At 42.2% G+C, this 17,736-nt stretch overlaps 3 protein-coding genes across 8 annotated transcripts in view; all 3 read right to left on the bottom strand.

Moving 5' to 3' along the window:
* Positions 1-4,109: 4,109 nt before the first annotated feature.
* Positions 4,110-7,143, bottom strand: cdkn1ba (cyclin-dependent kinase inhibitor 1Ba). Its single transcript, XM_040035972.1, has 3 exons — positions 5,733-7,143; positions 5,265-5,427; positions 4,110-5,093 (listed from the first exon to the last, which is right to left on the bottom strand). The coding sequence occupies exons 1-2, from the start codon at positions 6,133-6,135 to the stop codon at positions 5,294-5,296; spliced, it is 537 nt and encodes a 178-aa protein (XP_039891906.1). The 5' UTR covers positions 6,136-7,143; the 3' UTR covers positions 4,110-5,093; positions 5,265-5,293.
* Positions 7,144-7,597: 454 nt separating this feature from the next.
* cdpf1 (cysteine rich DPF motif domain containing 1) lies at positions 7,598-9,369 on the bottom strand. Its single transcript, XM_040035973.1, has 3 exons — positions 9,042-9,369; positions 8,657-8,768; positions 7,598-8,209 (listed from the first exon to the last, which is right to left on the bottom strand). The coding sequence occupies exons 1-3, from the start codon at positions 9,155-9,157 to the stop codon at positions 8,081-8,083; spliced, it is 357 nt and encodes a 118-aa protein (XP_039891907.1). The 5' UTR covers positions 9,158-9,369; the 3' UTR covers positions 7,598-8,080.
* A 1,764-nt stretch (positions 9,370-11,133) lies between these two features.
* LOC120735614 (peroxisome proliferator-activated receptor alpha-like) overlaps positions 11,134-17,736 on the bottom strand; it is a 46,751-nt gene continuing 40,148 nt past the window's right edge. For 2 of the 6 annotated variants that reach the window (XM_040035069.1, XM_040035070.1), the window contains 7 exons: positions 17,433-17,652; positions 16,903-17,057; positions 14,289-14,427; positions 13,284-13,483; positions 12,937-13,200; positions 12,605-12,848; positions 12,257-12,501 (listed from right to left, as the gene is read on the bottom strand). In XM_040035069.1, the coding sequence (XP_039891003.1) occupies positions 12,257-12,501; positions 12,605-12,848; positions 12,937-13,200; positions 13,284-13,483; positions 14,289-14,427; positions 16,903-17,057; positions 17,433-17,616 (1,431 nt within the window). In that variant the 5' untranslated portion in view covers positions 17,617-17,652. Of the gene's footprint in view, positions 12,502-12,604; positions 12,849-12,936; positions 13,201-13,283; positions 13,484-14,288; positions 14,428-16,902; positions 17,058-17,154; positions 17,204-17,432; positions 17,653-17,736 lie in introns of those variants that run through there. The other 4 variants (XM_040035073.1, XM_040035075.1, XM_040035071.1 and 1 more) reach the window with 4 other exon arrangements.

Genomic DNA, 17,736 nt, shown 5'->3' with positions numbered 1-17,736 from the left:
GAGGTTTCCTCCTGTTAAAAGGGAGTTTTTCCTTTCCCCTGTTGCCAAGTGCTTGCTAAGAGTGTTGTGTGATTGTTGGGGTTCTCTCTGTGTTGTTGTAGGGTCTTTATCTACCACGTCTTGAGGTGACTGTTGTTGTGATTTGGCACTATTTAAATAAAATTGAACATTATTGAAGCCCCAGTCATGTAGGCCTAGACCATTGGAAACCACTAGGGAAATATAGGCACTCCATGACTGGCTGGCGACTAGTTGTGAATTTATTCTCCTGAGACCCAGCCTATTCAGAAAGTTAAACTGAAAGCTGAGCCTCACGGCTAACCCAGTTGTTTTCAATGCCTAAACCTAATAATGTATTTATAAAAGGTACAAATGATGGGTGAGCATGCAACTTGTTTGACTCAAACTTAGGTCTTTGGCATGAAAGGTACCACCATCACCCGTCTAAAAGCACATTGTAGACGGATATATATCACTACACGAGAAGGAGATCAAAAGTTGTGTTCAGGGACTTGGAAAAATGTTGGGAAATGTTGTGACTGGAAGCAAGAAAAGGAAACGAGCTCCTTTGTGTTTGGAAGAACTTATAAAAAGGAAACATGGTTTGTCTATCCATTCAGGGTTGATGCAAGTAAAGATGCAGATGGCAGATTTGATGTTAGATCCTACGCCTCTTAATCTTCCACTGCAACAAAAGTAATAGCCGAGTGAGGAACATCTAATTTTTAAGAGATCTAATCTTGCAAAAGTAAATTTTAGAGATAAAGTCATGTGAAAAACAAAGAGCATGTGGCACCACAAGGTTTATTGAAATATTTCTTCCTGTGGATCCATATAGCAACTTGTGCTCTTAGGGTGATCATCCTGTTGAAAGATCCATTTCCATTTAATTGTTTGTTCTTCAGTCTTAACATCTTAATGTGACTTCCACACTTCTGTCTTCAGTAACATCTACAGAGCTCTGACTCTGTTCATATGACTACATGCTTGACATTTGCTGCCACTGCTGGCCAGGAAGTTGACAGCATGCAAATATAACATTAACCATTTATAGGTTCTGGTTCTCATTAGGGTTCAGACAGCCATATGTGAATCTGAGAAGCTGGTCTTTTATGGTCGCAATAGGTGCTGTGCTCTATTTAGAAATATCACTTACTGCAAACATATTATGTTTGTGATAATAACACCAATGAAAACACAGCAGAGGTCGTGACGTTACTTCTGGTAGCTAACTATAGTAGAGGTCACGCTTAGCCTTTGCTTGTCTTTGGTTTTTTGAACCTCTGTCTCCTTCATTGGTCAGTGTCTCATCGAACAGAATTTAGCTTAGCTAGACTTAGCTGGATAAAAGAGGGTAATGATTTGTTCATTTGTGCACTCTGTATGTGATAATCTTTGTATAAACACTGACCGGAAAGGCTTTGGTTTTAGTCTTTGGTTTGCACGGTCTGCATGTTTCCACGAATGACGTTACAGTCATATGGGGGAAAAAAAGTCTTATAGGAGTCTTTGCAGTCCTGTGAAAAATTAAGTACACCCTTAGTGCTTCCGTAGCGATTAAGAGGATAACTAGCAGCCATGAGCAGTCATTCAGTCAGACTTTGATTGATACTAATATATCATCAGCAAGTGTCACCACCTTTCTAAAAAGCAGAGGTTTTGGCTTTGTGGTGGTTTGGAGCATTCAGGTGTGTGTTAATACAATGCCACAGTCTTCCCAGCAAATACGCCCTTGGGTCAAACCATGCTCAGACGAATTCCTAAACAGCTAAGAGCAAGATCACAGACTCTGCACACATTAGTAAGCATGTTAAATGTTAAAGGTCATGACAGCACGATTAGGAAAAAAAGACTTCTCTCTACTTCTCTCTTCTCTCTAAAAAGAACATAGCAGGTTTGCACAGTTGCATCTGAGTAAACCACAAGTGTTCTGGAACAATGTCCTTTAGACAGAAGAGACCAAAGTGGAGATGTTTGGCCATCATGCACAGCATCACTTTGTCAAAAACACAAACACAGCTTGTCAGCACAAACACTTCATACCAACTGTCAAGCATGGTGGGGATTTTGGCTTATTTTGCAGCCACAGGACATGATAACCTTGCAGTCACTGAACTGACCATGAACTCCACTGTATTACCAGTGTGAGTATTCTAGAGTCAAATGTGAGGCCATATGTCTAACAGCTAAAGCTTGGCTGAAACTGCATCATGCAACAGGACAATGATTCCAAGCACAGCAGGAATTCTACTACAGAATGGCTGAAAAAGAAAGAAAAATCAAGGTGTCCCAGTCAAAGCCAAGACCTCAAACCTGATTCAAATACTGTGGCAGGATCTTAAGAAAGATGTGCATAAACGAATACCCACAAACCTCAGTGAACTGAAGCAAAGCGGGACAGAAATCCTCCGCTGATAAAGACTGATAAAGTCGTGCAGAAAGCAATGACTTAAAGTTATTGTGGCTAAAGTTGATTCTACAAGCTGCTGAATCAGGGGGCTTTATTTAATGTTTCACACAATCCTGTGAAAACTTCCCTTTTTTAACATGACTGTAGTTTGGGTTTAAACGGGTGAAAAATAAGTTCGTAAGCAGCACAAAACCTACTTTCAGGAACCGGAAAAAGCTGTTCTTTAAAGTGAGCGATTATGGCAGAAGTGTTAAGAGCTTATTAAACATAAACAGTTAATAGTTAATATACACATAAAGTACACCGAACCAGAGGAAACACAATTGAAAACTTCCCCTGAGTGGATAAATGTCAAATTAATGCTGATGCAATTTATTATTGTAGTGCAAATTGACACTTATGGTTAAAAGCATGTGAATTTTTTTTTATAATTCTGTAAAAGTTAACAGAAGGGGCATGAGCTAGCTCAAAATGACTGCAGACACTCACAGCCAGTATATCATAGGGAAAGCTGTTTCGCTCACTCACTCTGTTTAACTCCTAGACACTGGTATCAACGGGAAAGAGTCAGCCAATGAAACTAATTGGGTGGTTTGTGTCTTATGAAAGGAATAGCCTGTTCTGTCCAAAGCTCCCTCCCACAGCTATCTGACTGGCTGGCTCCTAAGTGGTCTGCTTTTCTTCTCTCTGCTGTGATTGGAGACAGGGAAGGGCAATAACTAAAAAAAAAAAAAAAGTTTTTTTCTCTCTCTCTCCCTCTCTTTTCCTCAGGACATACCCTTGTTGTTTTCAACTTTAGAGGCAGAGCTTAGCTGAAAAAGCTCGAGCACAGTCGCAGTCTGCACTCTGCTGCAGCATAAGGGATTTAGTCCTGCAGCATACAAGATATATAAGATTACTGAGCAGTAGCTTCATAGGAAGCAGAGTTCATTTTGCACATTATTTAATAGTAAAGTGTCTTAAAAAAGTGTGACAAATACTTCTTCACTGAGTGATTTGACTGTTTCTTATTGTGTAGCTAGAGCTGCTTTGTCATTCCACATGCTGAAAGGAACAATTATTCTCCAATGTGGTAATACCCCAGGTCTTTGCCTAAGACTTGATAATTACTATGATCAGTCTTGTAGTTTACATGGGCGGATCACTAAACTTAGGGCGTTTGTGAAGGGTGGAGCGGCTTTTGTTTCTAGTATACAAGCGATGCTCTTTTAATTAATCAAGCTGCATTTTAAAGAAAATAGGGGGGGAAAAAACACAAGCACAGGGTATAAAATCAATTATTAGGCTCAGTTTTGCTATTTTATTTATTTATCTTAAAAACAATAATGAAAATATATATTTACAAAAAATGCAAAAAATTATGCTTTGGGAAGCTATACATACATCCACGAAAAAAAAAAAAAAGATAGAAAAAGAAAAAAAAAGCTCAACATAAATAAGTTAGTATAATTTTTCAGTGTTTTTCAAAAAAGAAAAAAAGAAAAGAAAGAAAAGAAAGACAGAAAAAAAATGAGGCACACAGGTACACTTCAAAGTTTTACACCAAGTGAGGTGGTGTCACTTTGTTTTTCTGCCCTCACTTAAAATGAGAAATGAATAGTGCAATTGCATGTTCCACATGAATTCCACACCACAAAGACAAATCTTTGATTCACATATTTGCATAAAAGAAAAAGGCCCAGTGATTCTTTTTTTTTTAAAACATAGTTTATCTATGTTGACCTGGACAACATGCATTACTTACTAAGGGGAAGGATATGTGGCCTAAAAGTAAATAGAATATGAACTTACCTAATTTCAAAATAAAAGCTAAATCTTAGGATTATTAGCAAATACTGTTAAAAAAAATTTGGTTGGATATTGCTCAGCAGTTTAGCCATCCTCCCCTCCCACCCCTCACCCAGAGAATTTCTTTTTTTTTAAAGGCACAAACTTTGGGCCTCCCCCATCCTTAAAAAAAAAAATTATAATAAAATAATGACATAAAACTGGGAAACAGGGAGACATGATCTGTGTGTAAACTTTATCTGTCGTGGCTATTCCCAGTTAGATGGACCTTCAACTTACAGTGTGGCCATCTGGACCTTCAAAATAAAGATATTTAACACTGGGAGAATAAAGCCATAGAAAAAGTGAAGACATTTTGTTTCCACATAACCCTGACTTTTTTTAAAAAAAAATTTTTTATTTATTTATTTCTTTTTCTTTTTTTTTTACTTATATCAATTACCTGAATAATGATTTTTTTTTTTTAAAAATGACCACTATAACAAAAATAATATTTCTCTGTTGGAAATTGCACTGCAACTTCCCATGTCAAATTCACACACTTACACTTAAAACACAATTAACAAAAAAAGTATGAAAAGCATAATATGCTTTTTTATGTGCTACATCTGAAACATAGGTAGTAGATACAAAACAAATGAGCAAAAATCAATTTGCACAATGCTACATTGTCTGCTGCTTCTGAGGCAAATTAATTAATATGAGTGCCAAAACTTGATAGTGTACATGTTCAGTGCTTGTGCAGCCTCTCCCTCGTCTCTTCTGCAGGAAAAGGTTGCTTTAAAAAAATAAAATAAAAATAATAATAATTTAAAAAAAAAAAATCTCTCCCCTCTGTCAGATGATGAGAAAAAAGCTACAGTATTCCATCAGCAACAGGTCTCTCCTCTCTGCTCTGTGGGACATAAAGAGGAAACGAGGCTGTTGAATGGTACAATGGAAAAAGGCAGTTATTCACGCGCACACACAATAAAGGGTTGACCAGTCATACTCAGAAACACTGTGTTTACATGACATAACGCACAAATAGCATGCTGGGTTATTTGTGCAGACACTGACTCCTAACCTGGCGCTGTTTGCCCGCTGAAGCACCGCTCAGACCTCGAGTCTGCCGGGTCTCTCCTCCGCGGCTCTTATCGTCTGACTTCCTGCACCGTCCGACTTGTCATCGTCGTCGCCACCATCTCTACTACGCGACCTTTTAGTCATACACTCGGTGGAGCAAGAGTCTGTAGTGAAGGGGCGGGGGGGGAGGGAGCACACGCAGAAAAAGTTATCAGGATGTTGTCGCGTGGAGTACATTTTTAAAAGCCACCAGACGCATTTGTGCGATCAGCTGCCCGAGGAGGAAACGGTGTGCATCAGTAATATGGCGTGTTTTTGGTTCTCAGAGAACTTCCCGCACAGTTTCACCTTCAGTAACAACTCAAAATAAGACGGTGGTTGAACCACACACACACACACACACACAACTGCTGCACCTCCGAGACGCCCAAATAAAACCAATCAAAACTAAAAAGATGACAGCTCTCACCTGCATCTTCTGCACTCCTTTTCTTCGAACCGTTTTTGCCTGGTTGGAGACCCGACGGCCTGTCACCGCCGTCGTTATCCAGCCGGTCGCTGTCTCCGGGAGAGCCTCTCGGTCTGGTGTGAGGCTGCCTGCTATAAAATTCCGGTGCGTCGTCGTCTTGCACCCAGTCGTAACTGCGCGGAGCGAGCGGCCTGCCTTCCACCAGATCGAAATCGTAAGTCTCCCTGAAACGCTGCACCTCCTCTCGCGCCGAATTCTCCGCATCCCTGCGGATCTCTTCTGGGTTCGGTCTACCGAAAAGATTTCTGCGAACCGAAGGTCTGACGTTGTCCTGCTGCCGAGCATCCACCCTCTCCACCGGGCTCGCGTTAGAAAGGCGAACATCTGACATTTTGTTGCACATACAACGACGAAAAACAACACACGCGTGCTTCAAATCGCTGCTTCCGAAATAGTATTCCTTTCAAACGGACAGTCACGGGAATGATGCATGCATGCTCCGCGCGTATCATCCAAAAAAAAAAAAATTCAGAGGTGGGGGAAAAAGCGTCTCCGAAGGCGCACGGGAGGCTGGCTGGGTGGGTGTGTGGAGGAAGAGGAGGGGGATTTAACACAGCCACTCCTGTCAACTCCGTAGTAAGGCAGATGAAAACACATCAAGTCATAAGAGCCAACATGGCGTTAGAGGCAGCTCCGAGTGTAGAAGAAAAGTTGACATCAAGGACTATTTAAACAGAGAAGGCGATTCATTGGTCTGAACTAAGAACCGCCCAGAAACTCTTACACAGAGCTGAGCTGGAATAACTGTGCACATGAATATGGCCTAATTACTGCGTTTCGTTACACACGGGAGTCAGGAGACAGGGAAGGAAGGGTGTAGTTACAAATTTAAGGTGTTGTTTTATCTCTCTCATTAGCACGATCGCTAAAAATAAAAAAGAGAGAGCGCGCAGCGGGGTGAAGATCAGACCTCACGGGGGACCTCACGTGTTAACACCTGACACCGGGATTACCGGGCAGAGAGAGCGCTCCGAGTACGGGACCGCGGCGGCAATCGGTCACCAAACGATTGTGCGAGTGCTGACAGATACTGCTGCATGATTTGATTTGGCGTCACGTAAGCAGATTGGACACGCTTAATGCAATCACTGTAGCTCTGTTCAGTTACAGCTCCAAGGTCACTGAAGGACACCTGGGGGCTCCAATGCGAGAAAAGTGCGAGAAAAAGGGGGGGCGAAAAAAAAGAAACGAGGCACCCACTCACCCTCCAGTGACATCAGCGAAGGGCTTCGTCATCGTTGGCTCAGTGCCTATCGCTGTCAGACTTCGCCACTGGTGCCACAGGGCTGGTTTGTGTGCTTCACTGGCTGTAATTGCTCGTGTGCGTGCTCAGAATTTAAACAGAAAATAGAAACCGCTTTAAAAAAAAAATCACTTTCAGTTTCACAGCAATTTCCCCCCTAAGAGTTCTCATTTTGTATTTGTTAAAAAAAAAAGTCATTATTTAACTAGTGATCATCAACTTTATTGGCATTCTGTGGGCTTTGTAGGAATCCTGTAATAATCAAAGGGAAACTTAAACTCAGTGTCATCTGCATTCCTCTGCAAGCATATGCCAGTAAAGGAAAAAAAAAAACCCTCTGGGGCCTGCCTGCAACCATGCTGCTTCAATTAGCCCTCGAGAAGCCTCTGAACATGTAGGGATAAACACAGCGAGTGTGTGCGTTATATCGATGTTATCGCTGTTTAATCCATAATGTGTTTATGCTGCTGTAAACGGTGCGTGGTGCTGTTGGGAACAATCCTTGAAGTGAACGCTGGACTCAGGACAGGTAAACTGGAATAATAAGTGAAAAAGTCAGACAGCCGATGCAAAAGGCGATGTTTTTATTTTAATGGTGCTTCACAGACACTGCTCAAGTTTATGCAGATGGAAGCAGAGATGCGGATTCAATGCTGTGTATGCTTCAAGTAAAAAAAGAAAATAAAATAAAATGGGAGTAAATGCTTAACGCAACAGCTAAATGTAACTAATAGGGGATGATGCAACTGTGCCACATTCTGCCACTAAAACAGTTACATGGTAGCTATACTTGTTTGTGGAATCGCACAGTGCATATAGTTCACATTCTTTCCCAGAATAGTTGCCAAACTGGCCTCTACAAGCAACTGGCTGGGAAGGCCCATCAACCTAATAAGATGTCACCCTTATCGATCTCTTTTAAGATAAATAAATAACATCCAGCAGGAAAGTCGATCAGTCTGATTCACAGTGTAAACCACTGTTTTCCTGGTTGGTCCAGCGTGGTCATCTTTACACACACGTGTTGTGGACTCCTTTCCCGATCTCATGACACTGCAGCCTTTGCACTCTGCTTCTTCTTAGCCAGCTCGACCTGAATTTGATGGGGAAACTGGTCCAAGTGCTTGTTCACACACGGCACGCAGAACCTCTTGGTGTAGAAAAGGCTGCAGTCCTAACAAAGTGAGAAGGAAACAGAAATGACAAAAGTTCAGCATTTGGCTCTCCATGTTTGCATAAGTAAAGTCCAAAGGGTAGTGGGTGCCACTACTCTTTGGACTTTATTTATTTTCACCATCCACTTATAAGACTGAATATTGATTGCAAGAGATTTAGAACCATGAAGCCCACTCAGCATTTCAGCCACATGATCGGAGAGTCATCTGAGCAAAATATCAAAACCACAGACATGCATCTGCAAGTGGAAAATTATGACAAAAGCACAGGGTTTAAAATCCAAAAAGGACGTTCGGCCCACAGCTGAGGACAGTCCTCCTGGTTGAGTTTGTTCAAGGTTCTTTATTTGTCACCTTGAACCTTGTCTGCAGCTTAGCAACACGGTTTAATATGGGTGAGATTAAATGATAGGAAAATATTCTGACCATATGATGAGACATCTTACCGATCCAACACAGACACAAGTGCCACAAAGGCTGCAAATGGACCCCAAAACTAGAAACTTCTCCCTGTCCGGACTGAAGGGGTCCTTGGTGATAAAACACTCCTCAAGCAGCCTGACGAACGACAGACAACAACACACATGCTTAACTCTGGCCCATCTTTAATTCATGAAGGGCACATGTACATAGTTCAAGCCTTATTCTGCTGCAAGTGCAGTCTAGTCACCGCTGGGCACTTTATTTCTCTCCGTGTTCAACGCAGCATGCAGTTAGTTACATAGCGGCTAACAACATTAGCGTTAGCCTTGCTAACACCAGAGCTCTAAAAATGGCACGGGTTGTTTTTTTTTTGTTTGTTTGTTTGTTTTTTGCTTCATTTTCACTTACACGATAGCTCTGGTGTTAGGCGGTTTCTGTCCGTAGTAAGTAAAGGGGCTAGTTAAACTGCACAACTGGCACGTAAATGTTTTTTGAGGGTTATCACTAGCAGCCTTTTCCTCCATCGCTCACAGCAGAAAGTCAGTTCCTGGTTTTCTCTTCCAGTCCGTCAGTGTTGTTTCGTGAAGCTTTACCGCCACCGACTGGACTGGAGCGGTAAGACAACCAAAAGTATTACAATATGATGGCGTTGTAAAGCGATAATAATGTGGTTACAACGATTATAACAGCGTCGCTTGTATTTTAAAAATGACACAGAGAGAGCTGTAAAATATGTGACTTTGAATACTGTACTGTTAAGCAGTTTAATTTAATAATATTTGAATGACTAATTGATAGCATGAATAGCAAAAAGTACTTTTCCTACAGTCAAAATGTAAGTCCAGTAGGTAAAAGTTTTTATTTTATTTATGTATTTCTTTTTTATTTTTATTTCTAGCCAATGAAATAATAATTTAATCATAATTTATTTCAGACAAACGAAATGTGAAAGCTTGTTTTCACCACTGAAAGGGGAAAAATGGCAGGAAGAGCTAAGTCAAAATATCAAGTTAATATCTCAGATTTTTGACTTGTTGACTTAAACTTCTGAGTAAGTACAGGGTGGGCCATTTATATGGATACACCGTAATAAAACGGGAATGGTTGGTGATATTAAAGTCCTGTTTGTGGCACATTAGTATATGTGAGGGGCAAACTCCTCAAGATGGGTGGTGACCATGGTGGCCATTTAGAAACAACTTTTGTTTTTTCAATAGGAAGAGGGCCATGTGACACATCAAACGTATTGGTAATGTCACAAGAAAAACAATGGTGTGCTTGGTTTCAACGTAACTTTATTTTTCCATGAGTTATTTACAAGTTTCTGACCACTTATAAAATGTGTTCAATGTGCTGCCCATTGTGTTGGATTGTCAATGCAACCCTCTTCTCCCACTCTTCACACACTGATAGCAACACCGCAGGAGAAATGCCAGCAGGCATCCAGTATCCGTAGTTTCAGGTGCTGCACATCTCGTATCTTCACACCATAGACAATTACCTTCAGATGACCCCAAAGATAAAAGTCTAAGGGGGTCAGATCGGGAGACCTTGGGGGCCATTCAACTGGCCCACGACGACCAATCCACTTTCCAGGAAACTGTTCATCTAGGAATGCTCGGACCTGGCACCCATAATGTGGTGGTGCACCGTCTTGCTGGAAAAACTCAGGGAACGTGCCAGCTTCAGTGCATAAAGAGGGAAACACATCATCATGTAGCAATTTCAAATATCCAGCAGCCTTGAGGTTTCCATTGATGAAGAATGGACCCACTATCGTTGTACCCCATATACCACACCAAACCATCACTTTTGTTGTTCCAACAGTCTTGGAGGGATCCATCCAATGTGGGTTAGTGTCAAACCAATAGCGGTGGTTTTGTTTGTTAACTTCACCATTCACATAAAAGTTTGCCCCATCACTGAACAAAATCTTCTGCGTGAACTGAGGGTCCTGTTCCAATTTTTGTTTTGCCCATTCTGCAAATTCTGTGCGCCGATCTGGAGTTTGTCCCCTCACATATACTAATGTGCCACAAACAGGACTTTAATATCACCAACCATTCCCGTTTTATTACGGTGTATCCATATAAATGGCCCACCCTGTACTTACTCACTTTACTTTAAGCACGTCTTTTATCCTGTCTTCCTCTCCTCACCCTAACCGGGCCTGGCGGTGCTGGAGGTTTCTTCCTGTTAAAAGGGAGTTTTTCCTTCCCACTGTTGCCAAAGTACTTGTTCATATGATTGTTGGGTTTTTCTCTGTATGTATTATTGTAGGGTCTACCTTACAATATAAAGCACCTCGAGGCGACTGTTGTTGTGATTTGGCGCTGTATAAATAAAATTGAATTGAATTAAAAGTCAAAATGTATACATAATACCTCAGAATTTGATTTACCAACAATGAAGAAAAAAAATGAAATAAGTCACAGAAACAAGCTTCCACCATAAAGAGTTTGGTGTATGTTCTGAAGAGCTGATGGCTTCATTTACAAAGTGATGTTAAATAGATTAGTTTATTTCAGACTACAACACATTTAACATCAACAGCATGTTTACACATATATATATAAAAGATAAAATGTTTCATTATGACCTACAACAACTTTGCAATGCTACATCGCGGTTCAGAGTCCAAGTACAGAAAAATAAGGTGATCAGCTCCTCTTTTTGAGGCCTGCAAATACACACGTCCCTTACACCGAGGTTAAGGCAGTCTTGTTATATTTCCAAAACACAACACAAGCTAATTAACAGATTATTTTGTTTGTATTGGAAATATAAAGTACTGGCTGTTAGCACATTTTTCTCCTTGAGATTTAGTTTTACATAATGGCAGGATTTGTACATAAACATGTACTCTGTAACACTGAAAATCTGAATTAAAAGAAGAAAAAAAAGTGAGCTATCACGCTGTGTTGGCTTTTAACAGCAGGGCAGAGGATGAATAAAAAAATGACACATCAAATAACAGATTATTGCCTGCGGGAGAAGTAAGGCTAATTATCTGTTATGTGTTGGAGGCAGAAGCTGTGCCCAAAACAGGAGAAACCTGAACTCGTGCAGCAAGTAACGATGACACTTGATCAGTTCTCTGCGAGTTGTCAAGGTAGTCAAAGCAAACGTGCCACAAGTACGCAGTAACAGAACAAGAAAATGACATAAACCACATCCAGAGGGCCCTAATCTGTTATGTTCATAGGCATAGTTATCCTCAGTGTACGCACGCATGAGGTCAGCAGTCATACCCAGGTATATTTTTGATATGTGTACATAAATTTCTTTGCACAATATGCTAATAAGCACAGCCTGCTTCAGATTCACTTTTCTTCACATGTGTAAAAGCTGGCATCCAAGGCACTCAGCTCCAAGACATTCTGGTGCTGCTGATCAACAAAATTAACCCTTTAATGATACCTCTGCACATCTATGGTTTTAAAAAACGCTCCCTTTCCACTGTGCGACCTGTTAATGAAGTGGAAGCAGTCACTTTCCCAACAAAAGCTGCCTCCCCCCTCCTTAAAAAAAGATTTTTGTTTTGCTCCGGTTTGTGCAGCAGCCTCAGAAGCTGCATTGCTGTTCCTTCCTGTACATTCATATGCATTTCTCAGTTCATATACTCAGTACATGTCCCTGTATATTTCTTGCAGCAGCGGGTGCAGGGAAGTATCCTCTGTTGTCTTAATTTCTTGCACCAGCTGAGCATGCTCAGTGACCAGCTCCCGGAGGTCAGCCAACTTCTGCAGCAGCCTGGGGAAAAGGAAGGTGTCATCTGGGTGATTGGCCAGCAGGTGGAGCCGCAGCGCCTGAACAATGCTTTCCTGCAACTGCTCTACTACAGGTACGTCTACCAGGCCTGGACGATCTTTGGGAGCAGTGGGGGAGGACAAGATAATGAAGAAGGAAAATTCAAATATGTCTTTTTCTCTTTTAAATTATTATTCTACCACCTATTATCGGCCTTTTACCTCCACAGCAGATAATAGCAGCCACAAAAAGAGCTAGGTCGCTGTCGTCCAGCTCCAGAGAGTTGAAGCGTGTGGCAAACTGGAATTTGGGCTCCATCATGTCACTGAATGGTCGGCGGAGACTCTTGAGGAACTCACGGGTGATAAAGCCTCCACCACGGGCCACCAGGAGGCCGTCCTTGTTCATGCACGAGGCCAAGAGTGTGAAGAGGGCTTCGTAAACACCGTACTTCAAGAGAGTCACCTAAAAGGTAAATAGAAAAGCAATAGCATGTGAACACTCATCTGCTCTTCCTTCCACTTCTTACCATAGAAGGCAACCTGAAACCCACCTGATCATTCAAATCCAGACTCTGGAAACCCGGCATAGCCTTGGCAAACTCCGTTAGCTCTGTGACAGTCTCCACTGAGGTGCTCTGGCAGCAGTGGAAGAGCCTGGCTTCGGCCTCCCTCTGCCGAAGCTCCCCGCACGACACAGCCGGACTCACTTGTCCGAGGACGCTGTCAGACTCCGGATAGTCGCTGTTTGTCATATGGACCGCTAACGTTCTCTCCGCCAGCTGGAACGTCTCCATGTCGTGGATGATGAGAGGCTGCTGGGAAATACAGAATCTGTCGGTGAGGCAGAGGGCAGAGATATAGAGCAGAGAATATTCTCAAACTTTATTTTCCACTTTACCGGCTTGCTAGTTTTTCCAGTGAGTATGAGCCGTGCTTTTGCCTTGTTCATGTTGAAGTTCTTCATGTAGGCATCATGGATCTGCCTGACCAGAAACTTGTGGTCAGACATTAAGGGACTTTCCACATCTTTCTCAACCATCTTGCTTTCCTCCTTCAGCTTCAGTTTTTCTGCCTGGGGCATACGACCAAACCGGATGGCTGGTACATAAAACACTGGTCATTAGAAATTGCCACAGGACTTTCTTTTTTTTTTCCCCCTCACATTGCACAATAAATTGACATATGGAGCCATAAGGCTTATGCTGCCTCAGCAAATATTCAAGGATTCAAGGATTCAAATATGCACTAGTACCCTAAAAAAGAAAGAAAGAAAGAAAGAAAATCACGTACAACAGATCTGGTACATCCTGTTCTATTTCTATTTTTCTGAGGCATGCCATGTTCCTCTCATGTTTCTGATGCTGCTAGTGGGAGGTCATCACAACAAACTCAGTGACCCTCCAGCATTCACTGCAGACGACGGGCCAGATGTCACAGCAAAAGCATTTTGACTGAAGTAGAGCTAAATTACCGAGGAACGACAACCTGCTGATGTTTTAAAGAGCACATGTTGAGACTGAGGATGTTCAGACTCTTATTGGCAGTTCACGGTGCATCGGGCTAATCACCCTCAAGTTCTTTCACTGCGATGTTTCAGCAGTGCTTTGATCAGAGTAATTTGTTACATACTTGCAACCTTAGTTCCACATATGGGGAAAAGATGTATGATACTAGTTTTTCCATATCAACAGATGTCGGAGAGGTAGAATCACAATTTTACCTTTTTGGTTAGCTTATAATAGCTAGCTTATGGTAGCTAATGCTCGCAAACTTAGCCTGACCTTTAAGTTTATCACCGGTTGCTTGAGCTTGTTCTCAGATTATATGTTTTACTGTTTACTCTAATCCTGTAACTGTGACTACACTGGCTGATATTTTGCAAACTTTCAACTTTTTCCATTACCATTGTGGGACATGCCCACAGAGAGGCACTTGTGGAATCTGCAGTACTGGCACTTGTTTCGATTCTTCTTTTGGATTTTGCAGTTCCGCTCACACTTATCATACTCCAGCTTCAGCCTGATGGTCCTCCTAAAGAAACCCTGATTTGACAGACAGAACAAAAAGACGTTATCACTTAGCTTTCTCAGTGGTCGTTGTTCAACCACACTGCATAAGCAAAAAAATGCACAAAACTAACATATATCCATATTTTCTTACCAGATTTCATTTGTACTCTGCAAACACATTTTGCACCACCTTTGTACAAACTCTGTTTTTGTCTTATATACTCTATTTCCATGTATGCTTGCACACGTTTCATTAAACTGCAGCAGCCTGTTTCCCACTTTCCAAGAAAGATTTAAAGAAATATGGCTCAAGACTTGCATAGTATTGCATGTGCAAAGTACATTAATACGCACATATTAGTGAATGGGACCCAGTGCCTTTGCATTAGCACCCTGCTCAGAGTCATGAACAAAACAGTTAACAGTTTGCATATTTTATGCATTTTTGTATTAAATGTGCACCTTTTAAGCTCTGGAAAGATCAATGTTAATATCTTTGGATTGCATTTGAGGGAAATTACACCTGTTCTTGAAGGAAAGGATCTCTAAAGATGTGCAGTAGATTTGACCTTTTTTTTGAAGAACATCTCTTTTTGGAGGAGACGTTATAGCCCTCAGATAAGGCAAGGCTCGTGATATTCTAATGCATACTCCACTTACATCAGTAAAATTTCCAACAGGCCAAATGGTCATTAAAGACATCATCTTACACCTGGCTGAATTTATGCTGAATAGCAGCTATTTTATAATTTTCTTAGTTTTATTATGCGTCATACGCCACTTTTGTGTCAATTTTAAGCAAAAGAATCTCTTTTGTGTGGGTGGAATCAGCCAATAGAAAGCACTGAAGGCCATATTACAGTCATCAGAAATGCATTACATAACATTACAGAGCTGCAGAAGGAGGAAAAACAGATGTGTGTGTTTATGCCATACATGTCCCTGCATGTTTGTGTTTGGAAAAACAGACACAACCAGAGGCCAGTACTGTGCTGCGATATCTTAGCCGGGAGGAGAGCAGCAAGGCTGACAACATAAACAAAGAGAACGATTGTGCAACGCTTAGGAGCAAAAGTCTCTCTCATTTTTTCAATTTTCTATCACTAAAGGCTTTTCCTGACTCTAATAATATCTCCTTTGCTCTAATGTTTCAGGCCCATTATCACCACAGACTTAAACCCTGGTAGGGCAACATCACAGCGCGTTCACAGTCCCACTGCTCGGTGCGCCTCTCTTTGAAGCGAGGTGCTGAAAATACTCCACAGAGCCCGTCCAGCATGGTAACCGCGAACTGTGACTGTGACATATCAGAAGCAAGATTACTGCAGTCAGAGAGTTTAGAAGCAGTGCCGTCAGAGCACGCCCCGTCACATATGCAGTGTCCAACAGTTCAAGGTCATCACGTCCCTGCTTCAGAACAGCTGCTGTGTGACACGGTGATAGGTGTCATGCCAACGCTGGCAGCCGCTCTGACAGCAAGACTGTGGTGATGAATGAGACGTGTGTCGTAAAACAGAGCCCCCGTGGGCAGCTACAGAGTTGGACAGCAATAGATTATCCACTAGATGCACTTTTTTAGCATTAGAGCCAGCACAGTGATCAACCGTCATTGTTTTTTATCAGAAAACCCCCCCCCAACCTATGTGCAAATGCAGAAGTAGAGACATCTTTATCGCATTTCCAATCAGCGGCAATGTCGTGGAAAAGCGAAAGATCTTTATTAAAGAGAAGCAAAGCATGAGACATCAACAGGGAGAAAGCGGTCAGAGTTTAAAAACTCATGCAAAAGTAGCAAATAAATCTCAGATTAGCAGCAACAACCTGCGGCCAGCTGCGAGGGTGCAATGATCTCATGTGACTGCACAAACAATGCAGCGACCGTCCTCTATGGTTTTTAACACGCGCGCTGGTTACTGAGGCCAGCGGTCTCACTTACCCAATATTCTCAGTGTCGGTGTTTTAAAATAAACTTTTAATCCCTAAATTGTGAAGAATGTCCAAAAACATAGATAAAGGAAAAATGAAAGCAGCAAAAACTACATTTTACTAAACATCAAATCCCAAAAGGGAATATTTAGCAAAGTAGAGCAGTCCACTGTGTCAGTAGCTGCTCTGTGTGTTTATAAATGTGCGTGTGTGTATTAATGTCATTGACTTTGGCTCTGTGCCAACCAGGACAGAGGTGACAGGCCTAGCCGTCATGTCCTCTACCCCACATGACTCGGCTGTGTGTCTCAGAAAGTTTCCACTGGTCTCCAGGTCAGGCGCCTCTGCGCTGCCAGGCTTCTGTATGTGTTTTGGTGCTGCGTGCGTTCAGGCATGCACGTCATCTTTTTTTAAACTTTTAGCTGTGCCATTCAAAAGAGCCGTGAGTTGAACTGTGTTTTCATTACGTTAATATCTTTGCGCTCCTTTAATCGCCTTTCTCGCGCCAAAGTACGCCTGCATGATGCAGTCGATGTGCTCCAGCTGGCTACACGATCCCTCTTTAAGTCCCAAGTTTCTTACCTTGCAGCCTTCGCATGCGTGCACCCCGTAGTGGAAGCCCGAAGCTTTGTCAGAGCACACCCGGCACTCGAGGTTGAGGGTGCTGCCGCTCTCATCTTGGCCGGCCGCTGCTCCGCACACTCCTGATGATGGACTCGAGGCTGGGGTCAAGGTCTCTACAGCAGAAAAGATAAAAAAGACAAGAGGTTACAAGTTTTAACATTTGGCATGATTAAGGATCCTGCCCCTGATTCTTTCCACCAAGTTTCTTACCTGTCTCTCTGTACACCAGTGGCACCGATGGGTTGAAGTTGGGGTAGCACTTATGTGAGTAAATATATGTTTTTAAAATTGGGGTCTTTGGGTCAAGCCAAATCTAATAAGGAGCTTCTAATATTGTCATTTAAAGCCATATTAGGCTCCAAATCTTGACCAAAACAGCAAGGTAGACCAGAGCCCTACAGAAGGTGTTAGATAGCTTTTTAATTCTCTGAGGCATATGTTCTTGGAAACCAATCTCAACTGGTGATGAAGCTACCCCTCATACTCACCCAGTGCGACAGAGCTGTTGGACCCCGAACCAGTGCTCTGGTACTCTGGAAAATCAAACCCCAGTGCGTCATCTCCTATAGACTGGGAGATATCACGAAGATCCTCCATCAGGTCTCCACATAGTGGACTTCCCAGGAGGGAATCCCCCAGTGGGGATGGGGGGCTGTAGTGATCCCCTGCCATGGTAGAGATCAGGGATTCAAACCCTCACTCACCAGACTGTAAAAAAAAAAAAAAGGAGATTTTGGATGAGGAAAATGAAGTCTGTGAGTGTGAAAGCACACCTCTGCTAATGTTTGGACA

Source organism: Simochromis diagramma, unplaced genomic scaffold, assembly GCF_900408965.1.
Source record: "Simochromis diagramma unplaced genomic scaffold, fSimDia1.1 OVJJ01000816.1, whole genome shotgun sequence".
NCBI lineage: Eukaryota > Metazoa > Chordata > Actinopteri > Cichliformes > Cichlidae > Simochromis > Simochromis diagramma.
The sequence above is the reverse complement of the archived record's forward strand: the minus strand, read 5'-3'. Positions and strand labels throughout refer to the sequence as shown.